The 23952-nt window shown below is 45.1% G+C and overlaps 1 protein-coding gene across 1 annotated transcript; it reads left to right on the top strand.

Moving 5' to 3' along the window:
* Window positions 1-1390: 1390 nt before the first annotated feature.
* Window positions 1391-22401, top strand: PTGR1 (prostaglandin reductase 1; the record flags this gene model as incomplete). The annotated part of the gene is given in 11 exon segments (XM_082842321.1): window positions 1391-1496; window positions 2877-2922; window positions 5093-5260; window positions 8729-8850; window positions 11456-11566; window positions 11569-11609; window positions 14507-14621; window positions 18695-18697; window positions 18700-18774; window positions 18777-18811; window positions 22297-22401. Coding segments are annotated over 11 exon segments (927 nt in total).
* Window positions 22402-23952: the final 1551 nt, after the last annotated feature.

The raw sequence follows: 23952 nt of genomic DNA on the forward strand, positions 1-23952 counted from the left end.
GGTCGGGGCGTGGACGCCGGGCAAGCTGCGGGACTGAGGAGGAGCCCCCCGGCCGCGGCCGCTGGGGGAACCCGCCTTCGTCCCCCTGCTCCCTTTAGGTAATGGAGCCTGCGGACGTTGGTAAGTAAATATCCCCACCCCACAGTTTTAGAATCTAGACTCCCCTGTGGCGGAGCGTTTGCGTGCTGCTCGCCCTCTCCTAGTGCTGAGTAACCTCTGCGTCTTGCCCTCGGAAGAAACTTGGAAGCACGACGCCCGGGCCGATGTTTCCTGGCCCGTGCAGGTTCTTGGAGAGATCGGAGACGGCTGCCGGAGGGAAGGGCGTGGCCTGGCAGTATTTTGGGTGCCTGGCATAGCTGCCTGCACCTGGGAGGGGGCTGACGAAGGAACGTGCGGGACTACAAAAGTGGGACAAGTGTGGAAGGAGAAGAAAGGCAGGGGTCGGAATTCATTTAACGGACGGGTATGGGCGCGGCGAGGAGGTGGGATCCGGGGGCGAGTGCGCCTGGGCCGGGCATCCCACCTTGTCCCCTTCCTCTAGCGGGGGGGGGGGGGCTCGTCCTGATCCTCGCCTGCCTCTGCAGTCGCGCCCTTTCCACGGGTACTTCTGGACTTATGGCGAGTCCAGAATTCTCAGCGGCTGCCTTTTTTGGGAAAAAAAGACAAGTAGGAACAGGAAGGTTTCGGGTCGAACTACCTCGATCGCTCCAAGCAAAATGCCCTGAGAGCTCAGGGCCGCCTGAATCATCTTCTCTTGGCTTTGTCTGCAGGCAAGTTTAAACCCAAACAGACCCCAATTGATTTCCCCGTTGGTGCCAAAGAAAACTCGCGCCTGAAAATGGGGCTGAGCGCAGCGCCACCCGGCGGTTGTCAGGTGTTCCTGAGACTGCTTGCCTTAGAACGCAGCGCTCTGGCCCTTGGAAAAGATGTGCATGGACGTCGGTTCTTTGTGTTTGATGCTTTTTCTTAGAATTCGCTTCATATGAGGAGAGAAATGGAGTATTTGCACTCCAGGTAGTTGTTCAGTGCCCTAGCGAAACCTTAGCCGTGGCTAGGAAGAATTTGTGTGGGTTAACATTGTTCCTTGCCTTGGAGATTAATAAGGTAGCCTCAGTTTCCTCTTCTGCACAACTGTACACTGGCAATGATAATAATACCTATCTTATAGGGAAATTATGAGGGTAAACTGAGATGATAAGTATGACGTGCTTAACACACCAATAGAAACAGTGAATACTACTAAATAAACGTGATTGACGTTAAATGATAATGGTCGAGTTGATGACGGGTAGACCCTGCTGTGTGGCCTCAGTGCAACACTTGGGAGCCATAAGAATCCAGTCACTTCATGGCATTGACTACATGTTTACTGTGTTCTAGGAGCTTCAGGATGGTTCATGCTAAGAGCTGGACGCTGAAGAAACACTTCGTAGGCCACCCTACTAATAGTGACTTTGAATTGAAGACAGTCGACCTCCCACCTTTAAAAAATAGAGGTAAGTCACACTCATTAGATTTAAGTTGGAAGAGACTATATCAGTTTGCCTCTGCTGGGTAACAAACTACCTCCACATTTATTGACTTCAAACAACAATCATTTATTAGTTCACAGTTCTGTGGGTTGGCAGTTTGGGCTGGGTTAAGTTGGTGGGCCTTGTGTAGGTCTCGTCTGGGCTAAGTGGTTAACTTAGGATGGTCATCACTCACATGTCATGTTAGCCAGTGCTCAGGTGCACGCCTCACTTCTCCTCTCTGTGGCCTCTCTAGCTGGCTGGTTTGAGCTCTTTGTTTTCACTGTGATTTCATAAATCTAGAGCAGCAGGAATTGGCAGGATCCAATATGCAAGCACTTTTCAAAGCTCTACTTATATCATCTTTGCTAATATGATGTTCATCAAAGCAAGCCCAGATTCAAGGTGTGGCAGTAGACTTCTTGATGGGAGGACGGCAAAGAAGCCCACACACAGGGATGGGTGGTATCTGTGGCCCTTTTGCAAACGGCCGCAGAGACCTTTTCAAGGCTGTGTGTGTGAAGCCTCAATGTCATGTTAGAAGATCCCTCTACTTCCCTTGGTAACTGAAATGCATGCTTGGGTGCATTGTTCTTCCTGACTTTCGCTAGCCCATGAGGAGTATTTCCTCTCTGTCCCAGTGAGCCCCACGATGACAGTAGGGTAAGAACTGCCTAGCAGCAGTGTGAAGACCTCAGACTATCCCTGTGAGCAGACAATATCCCTGCAGAAATTGAAGGGAGAGAAATGGCGACACATCCCATCACATGTTTGGAGATAAGCTTTGCAGAGCACTTGCTAAAGGGTGTCTTTAAGGGCTATTTTCAGGTAGGTAAGCTTTGAGAAAAGGGCATGCAATCAAGTAGCATGGCAAAGTTATCGATCCCATCTAGGTTGGGATAACCTAGAACTCAGAACCAAAATTCTAGAGGATGGGTGCATGAGGGTCATTCCAGCAAAATGCATGTGTTTTTTAATACTAACTGAGGCTGGTAATAAAACCCTATGTGAGCCCTGTAACACAGTGGTTACAAATGTGGCCCTGGTCAAGATACTTAACCTAAGCTTAAATAAAATGGAAACAATAATTGTTCAGAACATCATATGAAATAATCTATGTAAAGCATGGAGTGAGTGCTGAGTAAATAAACATAATTTTAAATTTTATTTAAAAATTTAAAAAATAATTTTTACTTTTATTAACTGGACTGAGCCCAAGGTGAGAGCTCTTCTTGGCTCTTCAGTAGAAAGCACAGATGAGAGGGCAACCCTGAAGCAGAGAGATCGTCTGTGTTTATTTAGAAGGCCAGAGACAAGGCATCAGGCCAGGGTTTCTAATTGCCTGTGGAGTGCTTTATTTTGTAGAGGTCCTGCTGGAAGCTCTGTTCTTCACTGTGGATCCTTATATGAGGTATTATTTTCCTCCAGAAAATTCTTATGTTGTGCACTGGACTCTAGTTTGACGTGGTCAATCTTTTAAAATATCCAGCTGATTCAAAACGCTATGGCTTCCCCGTTTCTCCCAGAAGGATGTCAGTGATGGGATTCACGGACGCTCATCTTTTTCAGGCGAAAGTCTGAGCAGAGCAGTGAGGGATTACACTGGCCCCTTTACTTTACAACCGTCCCCTATCTTCATGTGCACAATTTACCTCTCATTGGTCACCAGAATTCCTTCCCAAAAACTTAAAAGAAGAAAGAAGCCAAGCTCGAATTTCTCCATTTCACTACTGGCAAATAATTTGGGTAGAGAAAGACGCTAAGACTAAAATTAGGTTTTCTTGCCTTTCCTTTACCTATATTCTTTTAATTTAGGTAATCTGCAGTCGACTCAAACGTGTGTACTCAGTAAACAGTTCAGGGAGAGGAGAGAATAAACGCTTTCACTGGCCACTGACTCAGTAACTTTTTGCCTAGGTAAACAATGCAGCCATCATTCTTTTAAATAATTTTTTTCATAGTTGATTAGTAGAGATTAAAATCTAAAGTGAGGGCTTCCCTAGTGGCGCAGTGGTTGAGAGTCCGCCTGCTGAGGCAGGGGACACGGGTTCGTGCCCCGGTCCGGGAAGATCCCACATGCCGCGGAGCAGCTAGGCCCATGAGTCATGGCCGCTGAGCTTGCGCGTCCGGAGCCTGTGCTCCGCAACGGGAGAGGCCAAAACAGTGAGAGGCCTGCATACCGCAAAAAAAAAAAAAAAAAAAATCTAAAGTGAAAAATATGTTTCCAAATGTTAACTAGCATCCCTTTTTGTGTATCTAGTGTTTTGGGTAACAAGTACCCAGTGGTACCTGGCTTATGTTTTTTTTGTTTTGTTTTGTTTTTTCATTAATTTTTATTGGAGTATAGTTGCTTTACAATGTTGTGTTAGCTTCTACTGCACAGCAAAACGAATCAGCCATACATATACATATACCCCCTCCCTTTTGGGTTTCCCTCCCATTTAGGACACCACAGTGCATTAAATATAGTTCCCTGTGCTATACAGTATGTTCCCATCAGTTGTCTCTTTTATACATAGTATCAATAGTATGTATGTGTCAATCCCAATATCCTAATTCCTCCCACCCCCCCGCTTTCCCCCTTGGTATCCATACGTTTGTTCTCTACATCTGTGTCTCTATTTCTGCTTTTCATATAAGGTCATCTATACCATTTTTCTAGATTCCACATATATGTGTTAATATACGATATTTATTTTTCTCTTTCTGACTTACTTCACTCTGTATGACACTCTCTAGGTCCATCCACATCTCTACAAATGACCCAGTTTTGTTCCTTTTTATGGTTGAGCAATATTCCATTGTATATATGTACCACATCTTCTTTATCCATTCCTCTGTTGATAGACATTTAGGTTGCTTCCAACAGTGGGGGTGGAAAGCAGGTTGCATTGGGTTATCAAGTGAATGGGAAGTGAAGAAATTTGGCTGTTAAAAGAAGAGAGAGAGGGGCTTCCCTGGTGGCGCAGTGGTTGAGAGTCCGCCTGCCGACGCAGGGGACATGGGTTCGTGCCCCGGTCCGGGAGGATCCCACATGCCGCGGAGCGGCTGGGCCCGTGAGCCATGGCCGCTGGGCCGGCGCGTCCGGAGCCTGTGCTCCGCAGCGGGAGAGGCCATAGCAGTGAGAGGCCCGTGTAACGCAAAAAAACAAACAAAAAAAAAAAGGAGAGAGAGAGACAAGGTAGAGATAGGATGAGATTGTAAGAAAGGGACAGTAAGAGAGGAGAATGTTGAGGATTCAAAAGAGAGGAAGGGCTAAGAAATGGAGGGTAGCCTCTGAAGAAGAGAAGAGGCTGATGTCCAGGTCACCTTGAGCCAGAGGATGAACACCTCTTGCTTAGAGAGAAGAGTGAGTGACGACAGGGACAGACGCTGGACCAGTTGAGAATTCCTCTCTGAGGGCCCATATTTTTCCTTGAGGAGGAGACACCAATGGCTAAGAATTCAGATGGAGAGATGTGGTAGGGTATTAAATCACGGAACATGAAACTCAATACCCCTTTGTGACCACTAACCATGCAGCATCGGACTCACTTGAAAGGAAAGGGCTTTCCCGTGTCTGAATGTGCTGTCTCTTTCAGGGTTGTGGAAAGTAAAAACTCAGCCTTCCCAATAGGAACAACTGTAGTGGCTCCTTCCGGCTGGATGGCGCACTCCATTTCTGATGGGAAAAACCTGGAAAAGCTGCTTGCAGAGTGGCCGGACACGTTACCACTGTCTTTGGCTCTGGGAATGGTTGGCATGCCCAGGTGAGTTTCATGGGTTTATTTCACTCATTTGAATACCTGATATCCTGGTTTTCCAAAATGGTTGGTCCAGAACTTGATCAACGAGAAGAGACTCGAGACGTTCTAGGCTCAGGGGCTGATTAGAAAGGATGATGGGACTAAGAAGGGAAGAAGAGGGGCTAGAGTTAGCCTTGGGACTGAAGGAGAGAGAGGGGAAATCAGGTACAAAGAGAAAGTGCTGGTGAGGGGCAGCATGGAAGGGAGAGGAAGCACAGTCCCTCTCAAGCCTCTGGCAAACGGTGTGACACAAAGAAACCAGCTCCTTCTGTCCCTGGAAAGGTCTTGGCTTCACCCCTCACTCATGTCTGCCTCCATTTCAGAGTTTAAAAAGGGAAAAGGAGTTCGGTGTACCTTGGCCTTTCTGTACTGTCTCTGATACCTCACCTCCTTTCCACATCTGAGTTTCCAGAGGTGTCAGGGGATCTGAAGTTTAAATAACTGAGATGAATCACAGTAGAGTTGTACCGTCAGTGTGGTGCAGATTTAAAACACTCAAGTGTCTCTTGGCCTTATCCCTCAGGAAGACTCCTGGTCAGTTCATCCTGTGTCTGCCCTCCAGGGCCCAGCTGCACTTTGCACCTCAAGTTTTCCTCTCATGTCCTGGAGAAGCAAGGTCACCTGAATTCCCTTTGAAGTCCCCCAAATTTTCCTAGCCTGGAAAGTTTCTCTAAGTAATTTCTCCAGGTTGTGTGATCCTTTTCTTTCTTCATTCCTTCTTCCCACCCTTCCTCCCTCTTTCTTTTCACCCTTTGAAGGACTTCTAAAGAATGAAACGGAAATTTATATATCCCCAAATGATCAGCCTCCAGCAAAACCAGCCCCATACCCCCCAAGTTCATATAACACACAGGATTTGAGCTCCTCAGAATTGCCACAGCCAAGAGACAACCTTGTGAAATTAGAGGATGCTTAAGGCAGTAAACAGAATGACAGCCCTTTCCGGTCTGTCCTGCCTGCCTGTACCCTCTACTAGTGAGAGCTCTTCCTCTCCCACCTTGTTATCCCACCCATCCTTCTCTAAATGGTGAGCTGGGGGTAGGAGCACGGGGGTGAAGGCGGACATGAGGAAACCAAGGAGCCAGTTTCCCATGACTTAGCTGGAGAGAAAGTAATTGGTAAAACATTAGGAGATTTGAATTCTAAAAGTAGAGGATAATCTATTCATTTGTGGGTATATTTCTCATTCACCCGTTTCAAGCCCCTAAGGAGTATGCTTCTACTCCAGGTAATCAGCTTCATACCAGTGGTTCTCAAAGATTGAGGGGCAGGGGTTACATATGGCATGTTTCTAGCCTCCATGAGCAACACACCACCAATTCTTTGACAATTCCTGCCATTATGCGCCTTACCAGTGGGATGGGTCAACCCTTCCAGAATGCTGGAACTTCTGCTATAAACTATAAAAGAAGTTGAACTTTGAAACCTAGGGTCTTTCAGCTGTCCAGGCTCCAAAGATTTAACATCCTCCCAAAGTATTGCATTATTTCCTTCTATAGGATCTCTGTCTTCTTGTTAAGCTGGAAGAGTTCAAGTGTTTTGCTCTCCAACCTGTTGATTCTATCCAGTCCCCCTTCGTCCAAAGCATACCTTTCATTTTCCCTCTAGGATTTCTTTACTGCTGGCTTCTTCATCCTATCTCCATTTTACTTTTAAAAGGAGGTGATATTTGGGAAAGACCTTGTACATCTTAGGTCAGTATGTCTAACTGAAAGCTGATTTTGCAAACATCTAGACGGGAGATTGGGGGAGGGGGTGTACGGGCTGTCATGGGTGGAATGACCCAATCTGAAAATGTACCTTCTGCTTCTCTTTGGGAGTTAGGCTAACTTGCCTAGCCTACTCGGATATCAGCATTCATTAAGGCGGTGGTTCTCAGTTGCTTGCATTCATAAGAATCACCTAGAGTCCTATTCAAATTCATATATCCACATCCCAGTATTTTTGAATCAGTGGGTTTGAGGCAGGGTCTGGGAATCTAAATTTTTCATAAAGCTCCAGGTGATTCTGAGACAAGTGGTGTTCCATCCATCTTTTGAAAACAGTGGGTTAAGGGAATATTAGATATTTGGATCCTCAGAAGAAGTGCTGTTTGCCTTTCACTGCTTTCCCTTCAATGCCCAACTCTAACGAGCCCTCAGATATAGTCACGGCTGAATAAGCTTAAGTCACGCCAACGTGTAGTTTGTTTTACACAGAAATGGCTTTATGTGAATTGTCTGAAATTTTTGCCAGTGGCTTAACAATCACCGTAATGGGTATAAATTTCATGGGCTCAGACTCAGGGGTGAAAAAATAGAACTTAAAATTTTTCTACTCCTGTACTTCATTTCTATCTCAAGCTGGTATAACAAAATAAAACCTCCGTCAAGCCAGTGATTTCTCCCATCATTTCAGGTTTAAAACTCATAATTTCCTTTGTCTTCTCCATAGGGTTGATGCAAAGCTCACAGGGCTAACACAAACCCAGTAGAGGGGGGACAACTTCTTGCTTTTGATCTTAGTTGTGCGTTGGTCCCCCCTCTCAAAGTGTAACTTTTCTCGGGCTTCCCTGGTGGCGCAGTGGTTGAGAGTCTGCCTGCCGATGCAGGGGACACGGGTTCGTGCCCCGGTCCGGGAGGATCCCACATGCCGCGGAGAGGCTGGGCCCGTGAGCCACGGCCACTGGGCCTGCGCGTCCGGAGGAGCCTGTGCTCTGCAACGGGAGAGGCCGCGGCAGTGAGAGGCCCGCGTACCGCAAAAAAAAAAAAAAAAAAAAAGTGTAACTTTTCTCATTGAGTCCGCAGCCACATCCCCTTCCAAGCTGGAAATCCACTGAACTGTGGTGGTTTCTTGACCTAATAATCCCCATTGGTGCTATGTGAGCTGCATCTTTGCAGGCCCACTAGTCGTTTCCCTGCAAGCTAACTTCGGCATCTCACTAGGGATGAGGTGGGGAGATTGCAGATGTTCTTTCATACCACTCTGGAGCCATGGGAAGTTCAAGGTGTTTCTTCCTGACCCTCTCAGGCCTAGACACCATATACCGTTATATCTGTTTATGATGTCATGGAGGCTTTCCCCATGAAGCTCGCCATCTCCCTAGAACTTACATAGGAATGAGGCATAAGCTCTCTGTTCTTGGATCCCTACAGTTTAAGGGGATCTATTTTCTTTCACCCCTGAAACTTGGCCTGGGGGTAGACAGGATGCTTCCCCCCTTCCAGCCACCTCTCTGTCCCCTCCCTAGTTCCCATCATCTTTTTTCCTCTCCTGGAGGTAAAGAAGGAGGAGGTGGACCATTAGTGGCTAGTAATATTCATTTCCTATATTTTCTGTCTTTTACCTGGACCCATGGCACTGAGCTGCTGAGAAGGCCTTCAGGGTATATATAAATGAGATACAGGGGAAAGAAACAAATTTATCCCCATAGCCTTACTTTTCTTCCCTTAGCCTAACAGCCTACTCTGGCCTGCTTGACCTCTCTGGTGTGCAGGGTGGAGAAACAGTGCTGGTGAACGTGGCCGCAGGAGCAGTGGGCTCCGTTGTGGGGCAGATCGCTAAGCTCAAGGTAAGTGTCTTCCTCCATAACAAACATTTACTCAGAGCCCACAGCGTGCCCTGGGAATGCAGAGGTGAAATCAGCAGACCTTTTGTCGTCTCAGGGAGTTTGGTCTACTAGTCGATTTCGTTGAGAAGCTGGAGATGGGGAATGATGGAGAAACGTGGGGGGAATGGGGAAAATGGCGCAGCAAAGATGACCTGAACATTGTAATTGGATACCACTGCAGGTCTCAAGTCAGGAATGGCCTCTGCTAGAGTAGTGAATTTGTAAGCAGTAACTATTTTCATAGTTTTTACTGAACTTTTCTTGTTACAACTTAATCTCCTTTCTTCATGATTGCCCCCAACAATTAAAAGAGGGACTTGATATCAGCCAACCAAGAGTCATCACCCACACGGCCCCATTGCAAAGGCTACTGCAGTCAGCCCAGAGCGGTGGGGCCTCAGCTTGGGAACTAACTCATGGGAGGCACGCAGGGCATGGAAACATTGCCTCTGATCTGGACAGGTGTCTGTGCTCAAGAGATCTGATTTGATGGTAGGGGTACAAGACATCAGGCAGCTCACACATGGTCAGGATGTATCACATAGTGGAAATGTTCCAAGGTGATCTGGTTTGGCTTATCCTTTGCCAGAGGCTGGATGTTGGATGCAGGATCTAGTTTCTAGGGAAAGAGTTGGGGAGAATACAGATGAGTACAGGACTACAACCAGCAGCCAAGGGTTTGGGCTGGTCTCCAGTGCTAATGGGAGCTTGGAATACAAATAAAGAGATGAGGCTGTCATACAGGTTGCAAATTTTGCAGTTAAGGAATCACATTAGTTTTCTAATGTTAAACCATAATAGCATTCTGAAATAACTGTTATTTACCAATGGTGTCTTATGAATTTATACTTTTGGATTTGATTTAATAACATTTCATATAGAATTTTTGCATCTATATTCATAGGTGAGTTTGGTTTAAAGTTTTTTGTTTGGAACTTATCAGTGTTTAGCTTTGGGTTATGCTAGACTTAACAAAATGAATTAGTAATACTTCCAAAATTCAAATTTTAAATGTTTTATTAAAACTTCAAGGGATTTTTATTTCAAAAATTTGATAGGACATATTTTTTAATTAGGGAAGAGCCGTCTCTCTCCCTTTTCTTATCTTTTTCTTTTTTCTGGCTGTGCCATGCAGCATGTGGGATCTTAGTTCCCCAACCAGGGATCAAACCCGTGCCCCCTGCCATGGAAGCGCAGAGTCTTAACCACTGGACCACCAGGGAAGTCCTGATAGGACTCATTCTTAAACCTATTCTTTTAGAAACTCCATTAGAGACTGCCATGCTAAGAAGTTTGTGCTTAATCCTTGGAGGAATGACATGATTAATTCTGCATTTTAGAGAAATCTTTTTGATTTGAATAGTTCATAGGGACACAATACTAGAAACAAGAAGTCAGATTAGGATGCTCTTACAATAATTCAGATGAAAATTATGATACCCTGACAGTGAAGGTGGGACATCAGAGGCAGCTTTTAAGGATATTTGTTGAAAAAGAACAAACACCTGGTGATTGGATGTGGCTAACAAGAGAAAGGAAAGCATCTCCTTTGACCCACATGTTTCAGGTTTGGATAACTGCGTGGTCTCACCCACTACAATAGAGAAGAGAGGAGGAACAACAGGTAAGAAGCAAGGGGAAGAAAAAGATTCCATTTTAGACACATTGATTATGAGGCCCCTTAGGCTCTCCAAGTGAAGATTGTTATAGGTCGTTGGAAATACTGATTTGGAACTCAGGAGAGAGGCATGGCTGGAGTTAATAAACAAGGGAATCATCTGCATGAAGGTGGTAGTGAGGTCATAAGAGTAAATGAGATCATCTTATGAGAGTATAAGGTTAGAAGGCAAAAGGACCAAGGATAAGAGATTTTGCAAAATTGTTTTTTCTTGAATCATGAAGGAATGGAAAAAGCATATGGCAGTCGTTTGTACAGATACATGTACGAACCCAAAGGCCTTTCCCCAATTGAGAGTGAACAGAGGCTGATATTCTGGTCTTCACGATACATTCAGAATAGAAGAGAGCTTTCTGAAGATCTACTCTCTATGTACCAATATAAGCTCTAGTCTCAACCTGAAAGTGCTTCTCAGGATGCACTCCAGTTCCTCTATGATTAGGCAGCACCTAGTCCAACGCTTTGGGCCAAATCACAGAACACGGGGCAGTTACCAGGAGGGCTGTCTTTGATATGAGAGTCCCAGGGCAGAGCCAACATTATAGTCTGAAGAGTCACTGCACCAAGAGATAGCATGCAAGTCATTGCAAGGGAGAAGAAGCTCCAACATAAAGAAACAGGAGAGTCAAGCCAGCAGGTTGAAATGAGCTGCAAACCACCTAAACATAGGAGGGATCGGTGGGGTGGTCAGAGGCAAGCTGAAGTGATGGTTGGGTTGTATCATAGGCTAGTTTAGGGACGAATTTCGCCTAGGGGGTCTGTTGGCCCATTATATATGTGGCTCAGCACCTAGGAGGGTGTTCTGGAGGAACCTGGCCATTCTAGACTAGGAGGATAGACTTGGCCCATGCTTGTGGTTTACAAATGGTTTCCATTTTTCTCCCCATTTAAGGCTGCGAAGTTGTTGGAGCAGCAGGGTCTGACAAAAGGGTTGCCTGCCTTGAAAAGTATGGATTTGATGTTGCCTTTAACTACAAAACAGTAAAGTCTTTGGAAGAAACTTTGCAAAATCCTCTCCTGAGGGTTATGATTGTGATTTTGATAATGTAAGTACAAATTGGACTTAATATCTGATTTACTAGCAAAGCAACTAAGTACTATATGAGGGAATCTACTTCTAGAGTTTCCATCTAAAAATATATGAGGAAAGCACATATGCCTTTTTTAAAAAACAGCTTTATTGAGATATAATTTACCTGTTTAAAGCATAGAACTTGGTAATTTTTAGTGTATTCACAGAATTGTACAACCCTTGCCACAATTTTAGAACATTTTCATCACCCTGAAAAGAAGTGCTTGTGTTCATTAGCAGTCACTCCCCTTTGTCCCCCCAAAAGTGATATTTTGTGACTGGCTTATTACACTTAGCATGTTTTCAAGGTCCATCCATATTGTAGCATGTATCATTTTTTCATTCCTTTTTTAAAAAATTTTTATTGAAATATAGTTGATTTACAATGTTACTTCGTTTTCTTTTTTTAAAAATAAATTTATTTATTTAGGCTGCATTGGGTCTTTGTTGCTGCGAGCGGGCTTTCTCTAGTTGCGGTGAGCAGGGGCTACTCTTCGTTGTGGTGCATGGGCTTCTCATTGCGGTGGCACAGGCTCTAGATGCACAGGCTCAGTAGTTGTGGCACGTGGGCTTATTTGCTCCGCGGCATGTGGGATCTTCCCGGACCAGGGATCGAACCCGTGTCCCCTGCATTGGCAGGCAGATTCTGAACCACTGCACCACCAGGGAAGTCCCTCATTTCTTTTTATGGCCAAATAATATTCCATTGTATGGATATATCACATTTTATTCATCCATCCATCGGTTGATGGGCAATTGAGTCATTCACACTTCTCGGCTATTATGTATAATGCTGGCTATGACCATTCATGTACAAGTTTTTGTGTGGATATATGTGTTCATTTCTCTTGACTACAATCAGAATTGTTGGGTCATATGGTAACTCCACGTTTAATATTTTGAGGAACTGCCATACTATTTTGCAAAATGGTTGCACTATTTTACATTGTCACCAGCAATCTGTAAGGGTTCCAATTTCCCCAAATCTTCAGCAGCGTTTATTATCTGTCATTTTGATTGTGGCTATCCTAGTGAGTTTGAAGTGATATTTTGTTGTGGTTTTGATTTGCATTTCTCCAATGGCTAGTGATGTTGAGCATCTTTTCATGTGCTTATTGGCCATTTGTATGTCTTCTTTGGAGAAATGTTTGCTCAAATCCTTTGACCATTTTCAGTTGGGTTATTTGTTGAGTTGTCAGAGTTCTTTATATATTCTGGACCCAAGTCCCTTATCAGATACAGTCAATTCTCAGTATTCCTGGTCTATAAGTTCCTATAGAACTTTATGTTCTATAAAGTCACCACAAACACTGAACCATTGCTCCTTCTGGAAGTGTGCACACATGCACATATCTTACATAGATTACAACCTTTAGTCCTTCCTATAACTTCTCTTTTATTTTAAAAGAGAAAATTTTTGTTTAAAAGTGTTAAGTAGCTTGTCTGAGGCCGTCCCAGGACTAATCCTCCCACAGTTGGGATCCATACTCCATTCAGCTGGCCCCAGAGCTGGAGCTTCTTGAACCACTCTGCACTGCCCCCTACTGTCTTCATCCTCTGGTAATCTCGGTATGAGAGCTAAAAAAAGAAGGCAGACCCTTGGCCTTTTTAGACCTCAGCTGGGAACTTTGTGTCTCTTTTGCCACTAGCCACTCTGTGTATGTCTGCAAATGACCAGGGAAAGCTCTATGAGTATTGGGGTTATAAATAAATTTTAGCAAGTAGTCCAGTTCTCAATTATGGCATATACTTAAAATGAGGATCATTAGTAATAATATCTCCTGTATAGGGTTTGCAAATATCTTCTCTTATTCTGCGAGTTGCTTTCACTTTCCTTTTTTTTTCTTCCACTTTCTTGATGGTGTCCTTTGAAACACAAAAGTTTTAAATTTCTGATGAAGTCCAATTTAGTTTTTCTTTTGTTGCTTAGGCTTTTGGTGTCATGTCTAAGAAGCCTTTGCCTTATCCAAGGTCACAAAGGTTTACTCCTATGGTTTTTTCCTAAGAGTTTTATTGTTTTAGCTCTTACATTTAGGTTTATGACACGTTTTTTTGTTGTTGTTTTTTTTTCGGTACACGGGCCTCTCACTGTTGTGGCCTCTCCCGTTGTGGAGCACAGGCTCCGGATGCGCGGGCTCAGCGGCCATGGCTCACGGGCCCAGCCACTCCGCGGCATGTGGGATCTTCCCGGACCGGGGCACAAACCCGTGTCCCCTGCATTGGCAGGCGGACTCTCAACCACTGCGCCACCAGAGAAGCCCTATGACATGTTTTAAGTTAATTTTTGTGTATCGTGTAAGGGAGGAGTCCTATTTCATTCTTTTCCGTGTGGATGTCAGTTGTTCTGCACCATTTGTTAAAAAGACTGTTTTTTCCCCTGTTGAATTGTTTTGGCACTCTTGTCAAAAATCAATTGACTATAAATGTAAGGGCTTATTCTGGACTCTCAGTTTAGTACTGTTGATCTATATTTCCGTTCTCACACTGTCTTGATTGATGTAGCTTCATAGTAAGTTTTGAGATCGGAAACTGTGAGTCCTCCAACTTTGTTCTTGATATATGGCTTCTGAGTTATTTTTCCATACTTTTAGATAAAGCAATGAGATTACTGAACTGGTCAGAAAACCCCAAATTATAATGAAGTAAAATTTACAAGTTATATAAGGTGTATTTCTACAGTCAAATGAAAATGCCTAGTTTCTAATTTCTCTTTCCAACTGCGATTTTCTGCCCTGTGGTGCTAATTTAATCAGTGTTATTGCTGCTAAAACAAGTATTGTGAAATGATCATTGTGAGTTAATGATTCTCCTGAATCTTCTAGGGTTTAGATTATTTAAAGGTTTTGGTTTTTTGTTTCCCTGTCTGTTTAGGTAGGTGTAGAGTTTTCCAACGTTGTTATCCCCCAGATTAAGAAATTTGGAAGACTTGCTATTGCTATATGTGGGCCCATCTCTACATATAACAGAACCGGCCTCCTTCCCCCAGGTAATGAACTCACGCACATGATCACAGGTGTAGAAAGACGGAACAAGGAGGAGATTCACAGATATGGTGAAGGCCAGTGACTATCAAAGTATTTAACAGATTTCCTAATATTCTTGATGAAATAGTATTTATTAAACTAAAAATATATAATTGTGTATATCTGTGCTAAATCAGCTTATATTGGATTTTGACATAGAGAAATAACAGGTGCTGAAAATATGGAAGAAACAGAGTTATTAAAAGTTTTAGTTTTTTACTTACTGTTTTCTGCAAAGTTGTGAAAAGCCATGATTTGATTTAGAAATAGAACACGTTGTCCTGGCTGGAAAAAATGAGGGTTCTTCAGGATATTCGAGATGTGCTGGAGGTTTGGGGGTGGGTAGACGGTGGCTTAATGTGGGTGAAGGGAAAACAGGCTGCCATTTCCTTCAGACAGTAGTGGGCAGAGTTTCCTGCAGCAGCACCAAACTGACAATTTCCACTACACGGGAAAGGGGCATGCGTTTTCTCTCGATCCCTAGAACGTCCTTGTTTTGCTTCTCCTGTCCGCTGCCAGGCCCTCCATCCCTCACTTCTCCACTCTCTTATGCTGAGACCTTCCCCTCCCACCTCCATGCCCAAATAAGTCCAAAAGCAGTATCAACTAGAGAACTATGTTCATTAAATCTCAGTTTTCTAAGAGATGCCCTATAGGCCTCTTATTTTACAGATGGAGAGATGGATGGCCAAAAGGACCAGAGACTCTTTCAATCCTATTAGCAACAGACTCAAAATAAAAGCAGATCTTCTGAACTCCTCATACAGAGTCCTTTCTGCTACAAATGATTCTGTGCTGTTGGTGAGATTACAGATTTACCTGCGGTCTAAAAATTTAAAAAAGGAGAAAGGGCTTCCCTGGTGGTGCAGTGGTTGAGAGTTCGCCTGCCGATGCAGGGGACACGGGTTCGTGACCCGGTGCAGGAAGATCCCACATGCCGCAAAAAAAAAAAAAAAAAGGAGAAAGAAGAACAAAAAGGAATCTTCCAGATTACCATCAGGATCCAGGCAACCACAAATAAATGGGTCATTTGTTCTATGATGGGCTTCACTCGTGGGAATGAAACCTTATAACCCTGCTAGTTAACAACACCTCGGCTACACTGAGACAGGTGGGTGGGAGTGGAAGAGGCTGAGGAAGGCCCACTTGTAGATTCCCCGTTGGGTTGTGAAAAATCAAAGACGCTACTTTCTCCAAGAAGGATACTCCAGGTGCACCTGGCAATCTTATTAGGGACTTTTTCCCCCCATATTTTTCTAATTGATGCTAAGCTAGCATCCTGGGAAATCTTCCTGCCAATTGAGCAGAGGTCCAGGATGCATTTTCCTGACCACAGCCAAATATTTTGGATACAGTAACTTGATCTAGGCTTTTAAGCAATTAGTCTTTGCAAGTTCAGCGGCTCAGGGCTCAGGTTTTTGAGACCTATCTGGCCTTGTGGACAAGCTGGCCTTGTCCATTCCATTTTAATCAAGTGAGATTCTGCTCTGCCTCTGATCTCCAGAAATTCTAACATATTTCACTGTTAGGAGAGCTCGGAGGCAAGTACTTGTTTCCCCCAGCTTTCATGCCACATTTGTTTTCTACTCGCAATAAAGAAACCACATCCTCATCAGCACGCACAATCCCAGAAACAGTATTTCATCCTCTTCCAAGATGAGAAAATGAGGACTCCACTTCTTAACCCAAGAGGAATATGGCTGGGGTGAGTCTTCCGGAGAAGCACTCTTTCTGCAAGACTAATCTAGCATTTGGATGTGTCCCTCTCATGTCTCACTCATCTTGCATCAGTTTCTTTTGCTTCAGGACAAAGCCCTACTTTTCCTTCTTTATCTCTTTTTTTTTTTTTTTTTGGCTGCTTTGGGTCTTCATTGCTGCAGGCAGGCTTTAGTTGTGGTGAGCGGGGGCTACTCTTCTTTGCGGTGCGTGGGCTTCTCATTGCGGTGGATTCTCTTGTTACGGAGCATGGGCTCTAGGCGCGCAGGCTTCAGTAGTTGCAGTGTGCAGGCTCAGTAGTTGTGGCTTGCAGGCTCTAGAGTGCAGGCTCAGTAGTTGTGGCGCACAGGCTTAGTTGCTCTGCGGCATGTGGGATCTTCCTGGACCAGGGCTCGAACCCATGTCCCCTGCATTGGCAGGTGGATTCTTAACCCCTGTGCCACCAGGGAAGTCCCAAAGCCCTACTTTTCTGACTGCTGACATTACTTTCTTCAAAGTAGCAAGTGGGAACTTGAGGCCTGAGTAATGCCAGTTATGAAGGAGGCTGAAGCTAGATTCTGCCAGTCATCTGGGCTCTTCCGGCCCTGATAGTCCCTGGGCATTTTCACCTGACTTCCTGGAACGTGTAAGACTATGCTCAGGTGCCATTCCCTCAGTTTCTGGTCACTTAGGATCCTTGGGAAAATAAACCAGGCAACCAATACAACCTTTTCTCTCACGCACAGAAGAGTACTACCTTTTTTACAGGCTGCAGGGTAGCCCTGTGCTTTTTCTACGCTGGTGGTTCTCAAAGTGTGGGCCCAAGACCAACAGCATCACCATCTCCTGGGGACTTGTTAGAAATACAAATCCTCGGGGCCCACTCCATCTCCACAGTCAGAAGCTCGGTGAGGGGCCCAGCAATCGCTTTTCACAAGCTCTCCACGTTATTCTGACACTTAGGAAAGTGTGAGACCCACTGTTTCAGGCTAACTCTTGGTATCTTGAAATGGCGAGGGCAGGGGCAGGTGTGGAATTTGCTGAGCCCCTTGATCTATTCTCTTACTGGCTTGTAGGCCGGGGAGGACACCAGTTGTTTTGCGTCCGCTTTGAGAACAGAACAGAAATAGATAGATTTATGCCATAAAATGACTGTATTGAGCCATAAAGAAGAACACGCTAAGTATTGTGAATATCAGGGTATTCACCCTTGAGCAGCACAGAAACGTTTCACACGTTATCTTCAGGACCTCGTTCTGTTCCCTAGAACTGTTTGGGAAGCTTTTGGTGGACCTTGCTTCTGGCAGGTGACGGATGAACAGTTCCTGGCTGCCCGGCCTGTACAAGGACTCCACGTGTGTGTCGGTTTCCCATGGCTGCTGTAACTATTACCACAGACTCAGTGGCTTAAAACAACACAAATTTATTGTCTTACAGTTCTAGAGGTCGAAAGTCTGAGATGGGTCGGCAGGGCTGCATTCCTTCTGAAGGCTCAACAAGACTTGTTTCCTCGCCTTTTCCAGTTCTAGAGGCCGCCTGCGTGCCTTGGTTCACAGTCCCTTTCCGCATCTTCAAAGCCAGCAGCACTGCATCTCCAAATCTCCCTCTCTCTCTCCCTCTCTCTCTCCCTCCCTCCCTCTCTCCCTCCCTCCCTCTCTCTCTCCCTCCCTCTCTCCCTCTCTCTCTCTCTCCCTCCCTCCCTCTCTCTCTCCCTCTCTCTCTCCCTCCCTCTCTCCCTCCCTCTCTCCCTCTCTCTCTCCCTCTCTCTCCCTCCCTCTCTCCCTCCCTTTCTCTCTCCCTCCCTCCCTCTCTCTCCCTCTCTCTCTCCCTCCCTCCCTCTCTCCCTCCCTCCCTCTCTCCCTCCCTCCCTCTCTCCCTCCCTCTCTCCCTCTCTCTCTCTCTCTCTCTGTCTCTCTCGCGCTCTCTCTCTTTCTCTCTCTCGCTCTGATCTCTGCTTCCATCATCACATATTTTTTCCCGACTCCAATTTTTCTGCATCCCTCTTTCCCTTACAAGGGCCCTCGTGTGGGCCTACCTGTATAATATAGAATAATCTCCCCATCTGAAGGTTCTTAACTTAGTCACATCTGCAAAGCCGCTTTTGCCACATAAGGTAACATATTCACAGGCTCTGGGAATTAGGATGCGGGCGTCTTTGGGGGCCATTATTCTGCCCACCACAGAGTGCATGCTGATTTGTGGGCAGTCCCGTGGGTCAGAAAGGGTGGAGGAAACAGAAGGGAGCGCACTGGGAGAACTCTGACACGCCTCGTACCGCCTGTGTTTCCACCACGGCCACCCGCCTGGACCCTGCTGCCCGAATGTGCCCTCCTGTTCATAGGCCCACCCCGGAGGCCGTCATCTTTAAGGAGCTTCACTTTGAAGGCCTCCCCGTCTACTGCTGGCAAGGAGAAGTCCGCCAGAGGCTCTGAAAGGCTTGCTGACAGGGGTCTCAGAGGTGAGAGGCTCCAGGGCCGCTCCTCCACCAGATCCCCTTCCCTTTGGATGCTGCAGATTTCATTTCCACTGGGAATATGGGTTCATCTCACTGCTCCCCCTTTTATAACAAAATACCTGGAAGTCTTGTCTGCACTCACTGTCTGCAGCCCCTCTTTCCATTCTTTCTTAAACCCGCCTGTCGGGTTTTGCACTGTCGCCATTCCACCAACACAGCTTTTGTCAAGGTCGCCGATGCCCCTCACACTGTGGACCCCAGTCATCGGCTCTTAACATCGTTTGGCTGTGGAGGGTATTTGACAGAGAGCATCGCTCCCTCCTTGCTTCCTTTGGCTTCCCTTAGCTCTTGGTTTTCCTCACTGATTGGTCCTCCTCAGACTCCTCTGCTAGCTTCTTTTCTTCTCTCCAAATTAATAACAGTGTCCCAATGCGTGGTCCCTGGGCCTCTTCTCTCCTCTGTCCACACTCTCTCAGCCCTTTGTTATCTCATCCACGCTCTTGCTTTTATTTTTCTTTTTTTGTGTTTGGTACACGGGCCTCTCACTGTCGCGGCCTCTCCCGTGGCGGAGCACAGGCTCCGGACGCGCAGGCTCAGCGGCCATGGCTCACGGGCCCAGCCGCTCCGCGGCATGTGGGATGCTCCCGGACCGGGGCGCGAACCCGTGTCCCCTGCATCGACAGGCGGACTCTCAACCACTGCGCCACCAGGGAAGCCCCACGCTCTTGCTTTTAAATATCATCAGTATGCTGACAGCTCTCAACTGTCGGTCTCCAGCCTAGATCTCTCCCCTGAGCTCTAGACTGTTCAGCAGCTGTGCTTGGGTGTGCAATGCGCTTCTCCATCTCTGTCTTAAAGTGTTAAAAACCGAAAACGTCTTGATCTTTCCTGCCAAACTTGCTCTATATATAGACCGCACCGTCTCAGTTATGACAACCTTTTTAGTTGCTCAGTTCAAAAACGTTGAAATTATCTTTGATTCCTTTCTTTCTCTCATATCCATGTCTAATCTGTCGGCAAATTCTGGTGGCCCAACCTCGGAGATACATTCAGAATCTGCCCTGTTTCCCCTCCTCCACTGCCACCATCCTGGTCTAGGCCAGCATCTTGTCTGGCTTGGATGTTGTGGTGGCTTCTAAGCTGCTCTCCCACTTTTTCACCCCTACAGACAATTCCCAACACAGCAGCCAGAGTGATCTTTTAAAGCATAAATCACACCAAGTCATCTTACGCTCAAAACCCTGCAAAGCTCCCCATTTCACTTAGAATAAACCCTGCGAGGCTGGACACTATCTGGCCTCCGTTACCTCTCTAATTTCATTGCTTACTGTCTCTCCCCACACCCCTCCACTTCTCCGTAACTGCTTACTTAATTCTCACCCCCTCCTTCAAGTTTTTGCTGAAAACTGCCTTCTGAATGAGGACGCTTTGAACATGACCCTATTTTATATTGCAATCCCCCTTCACTGGTTGAGCCTCCTTATCTTACTTTGATCCATAGCAATTATCATCTTTTAACATAATATACACTATAATTCACTTAATTGTCTGTCTCCCTCCCATGAGAATGTAACCTCCCCGAGGGCAGCAATATTCATGCATTTTGTTTGCTGATGTATCCACACCACCCAGGATAGTCTGAATAGGCACTAGGTGAACATCGTCAAGACGAAGGAGTGTTAGAGGGGCGTATATTTTGCCATGGCTCTTCCAGGTCCTAGAGTGGAGTCGTCTTATAGCCATGCCTTATAGATCCAGAGGAAGAATCCAATCGCTTTGTCCTGATCTGTGATCATTTTCCCACCTTACGCCATGTGGAGTTTTAGTCAACAGAAATCTGAATAACCGAGGTGGCATTATTTTCGTTTCCCAGGAGAAAAGTGGTACCATACTTCCTAACCCCTGGCTTCCTGATCATTTCCAAATTCAAAGACATAGATGGCTCCCCTGGCATCCCCTGGAGCTTGGCGTTTTTCCCAGTCTAACACTCTCCGAGTGCTGGGCTGGGCTCTTTCCAGGGAGCTGGGAAGAGTGGGATGCGTTTCGAGTTCCCAGTGTGTAGCCTTTTTGTCCCTGTTGGTGAAATCAAACGTGATCACAGCTGACAGCAGACACCACTGTGCTGGTGTCCCAAATGCTTTCTTCCTACAAAGTGAACCTAATTATAATTTTGTTCTAAGTAACTAGTGAATTGGTTTAATTTCTCTCTCATCTACTTATTTCTTTCTCATCCCTCCCCCTTTCTTTTTTTTTTTTTTCTTTGTGATACACGGGCCTCTCACTGTTGTGGCCTCTCCCATTGCGGAGCACAGGCTCTGGAGGCGCCGGCTCAGCGGCCATGGCTCACAGGCCCAGCCGCTCCGCGGCATGTGGGATCTTCCCGGACCGGGGCACGAACCCGTGTCCCCTGCATCAGCAGGCGGACTCTCAACCACTGCGCCACCAGGGAAGCCCCCTCCCCCCTTTTTTAATACACTTTTTATTTTAGAATAGTTTTAGAGTTACAGAAAAATTCCTGAGAGTAGAGAGTTCCCATATACCCTGTATTCTATTATATCCTAATTTCCCATATTATTAACATTTTATATTAGTATTCACCCTCTACTTTTAACCTCTAAACTTTTGATTATAGCTTTTGACCCTTTCCAGGTTCCTGGCCTCTTCAAGCACAGGAATGAGCTGGGGCTTTCTACTGATAGTTAAGTGTTCAAATCCCAGCTTCCCTACATACTAGCTGAGTGACCTCAAGCAAATAAATAATCCCTCCATAAATCCATAAAGGATGCTAAACCATCACTGGATACATTAGGGAAAAACAGTATAAGGTGACTTAGGTCTCCACAGAAGACCTCTTTAAAATAATGTGAGAATGCGAATTAGTTCTATTTAGTAGACTGTGCCTTGTAGAAAAAAGAGAAATGAAAATCCTTCTTCACTAAATGAACTCTTCCCTCCCACACTCCTAAATGAATGTTAAACACTTACTGAACAAATCTTGGCTTGAAGGGAAGACATATTTTTAGACTGCCATCGTATTTACATTTCCTGAACAGGTTCTGCCTCTTCAGGGGTCAAATAGAGGTAATGATGCTACAGCATTGGGCTACTGGAAAGATGAACACAGATGATACCCTGCAAGGATGTCCCCTGCTCCATATGCTTCCGCCTCTTCTGAGATCATTACATTATTAAATTTTTTTGTTCAGTTTACTTAGAAATTAGTTAATTGCTTCCTTGTGACATTTCTCGTATTGTTATGCTGTGATCTGACGCCTATTATTAAACTCTTATGTGTGCTGTAATCTGTTACATACACTGTGTACGTGGGTCATGCCCCCCAAATGACTATAAGTTCAAAGAGGACAGGGTCTCCACTTCCTAGTTCCAAGTTTCCCATGATGTACTGATAAATTTGTTGCTACAGTGAGAAGAGTATATAATTTAGAATATGAAATTAATCTATTATGTTGGTGGTTGTTTTGATACAGGGTAAAATCCAGTACCATGAACACATCACTGAAGGATTTGAAAGCATGCCAGCTGCATTTATGGGAATGCTGAGAGAATTGGGGGAAGCAATAGTGAAAGCATGAACAAAAGTGACACATGGAATCTAGAAATCATTTGGATGATTACTTAGTTTCTTTATAATCATTTAGTAAAAGGTATGCTGTCTTCATGATCTAAAAAACATTAATTGTAATGCATCTGATCTACCTAATAAAATACATTTAAGTGGAATATAATTAGCAAGAGAGAGGGAAAATTTCATATTGAACAATGGCCAAGTGAACTTACTGCCTGCTATAGTTCCCTCAGGGTTATGGTAGAAAATAATGGCTCTCGAGTCCAAAAGTTTACTGCTTCTGTGACCTTGAACTTCTGATTTTTCATCTGTAAAGTGAGGACAGTAACATCTGCTTCACATACATATTATACATTTATTTAAAACAACAGCATAACACGTGGCATATATTAGGTACTCAGTAAGTGTTAGCTACCTCCCTGCAGAAATCAGTGAATTTGAAGTCAAGGTCACCACCCCTATGGCTTATGGTTACACAAGGAGAAATAACCATTGCTGACGTACACGGACTCAGGGGAGCCCCCATTGGTCCTCTGCGGGCAGGTCTAACGTGGCAGACCAAGGAAGGAATCTATCGCTCCCAACAGCTACAAAAAAAGATAACATATGGGAATCTATAAGCCAACAGAAATGTGAGAGATTATTATGAAGAAAGCTTTGAAACATGACTAAGAAACACAAAAGAAGACAACATATGGAAGTTACCATGCTCTTGGACTGGGAGATTCAGTATCATGAAAATGTCTGTTCTGTTGATCAATTCTGCTACCAAATAGAGGAGGGATCAAATTGGAGTACAAGGAAAAAATAAGAGAAAAAAGTGCGATTGTGGGTGTGTGTGTATAAAACCTCTGGAAAGATGTAATAACAAGAACTGAGGTGTGCCTGAAAGATGGGGGATAAGAGAAAAACTACACTTTTGTGCTTTTTGAATTCTGAATCTAATGAACAAATTTATTCACTATTACAAATTCAATTAAAAAAATTAAAGTCCCTGTGCTTCTGTGTCCCCTTCCCATGTGGGGGAAATAACATATGCATGAGAAAAAACTCAGGAAAAGGTGGGGTCACCCCTAAGGCTGGGCACCCCCTAGTGTTTTTACCTCTCGAACTTGTCCACAAGTTTGAGCCTCCAGCAGCGTGTCAGCTCCAGGTGAAGGGTTCCTGCCCCGGCACTGGGTCCTGTGATGTGTTCTGTTCTAAGGCTTCTACCCCAGTAGCTTGTGACTCTCGGTATCTGTCTGACTCTCCCACTCTGGGGGCAGTGGTTTACCCCGTGACCTAAGGTCTCTGCTGGATCTCAAGAGTTGTTGATTTTTTTATGCTCAATGTTTTTCTTGTTAGGACAGACTGATGACACCCAAGCGCAATACATGCTGGACCAGAAACCAGAAGTCAAGAGCATGTACGTATCTATATACATATATACACATATATATATTATAAATATATACATATTAGTGGGGTTTTTTTGGCCTCCCTGTGTGGCTCGCTGGATCTTAGTTCCTCGACCAGGGATTGAACCCATGCCCTGGCAGTGAAAGTGCAGAGTCCTAAC

Source organism: Leucopleurus acutus (genome assembly GCF_964270905.1).
Source record: "Leucopleurus acutus genome assembly, chromosome: 7".
NCBI classification, from domain to species: Eukaryota; Metazoa; Chordata; class Mammalia; order Artiodactyla; family Delphinidae; genus Leucopleurus; species Leucopleurus acutus.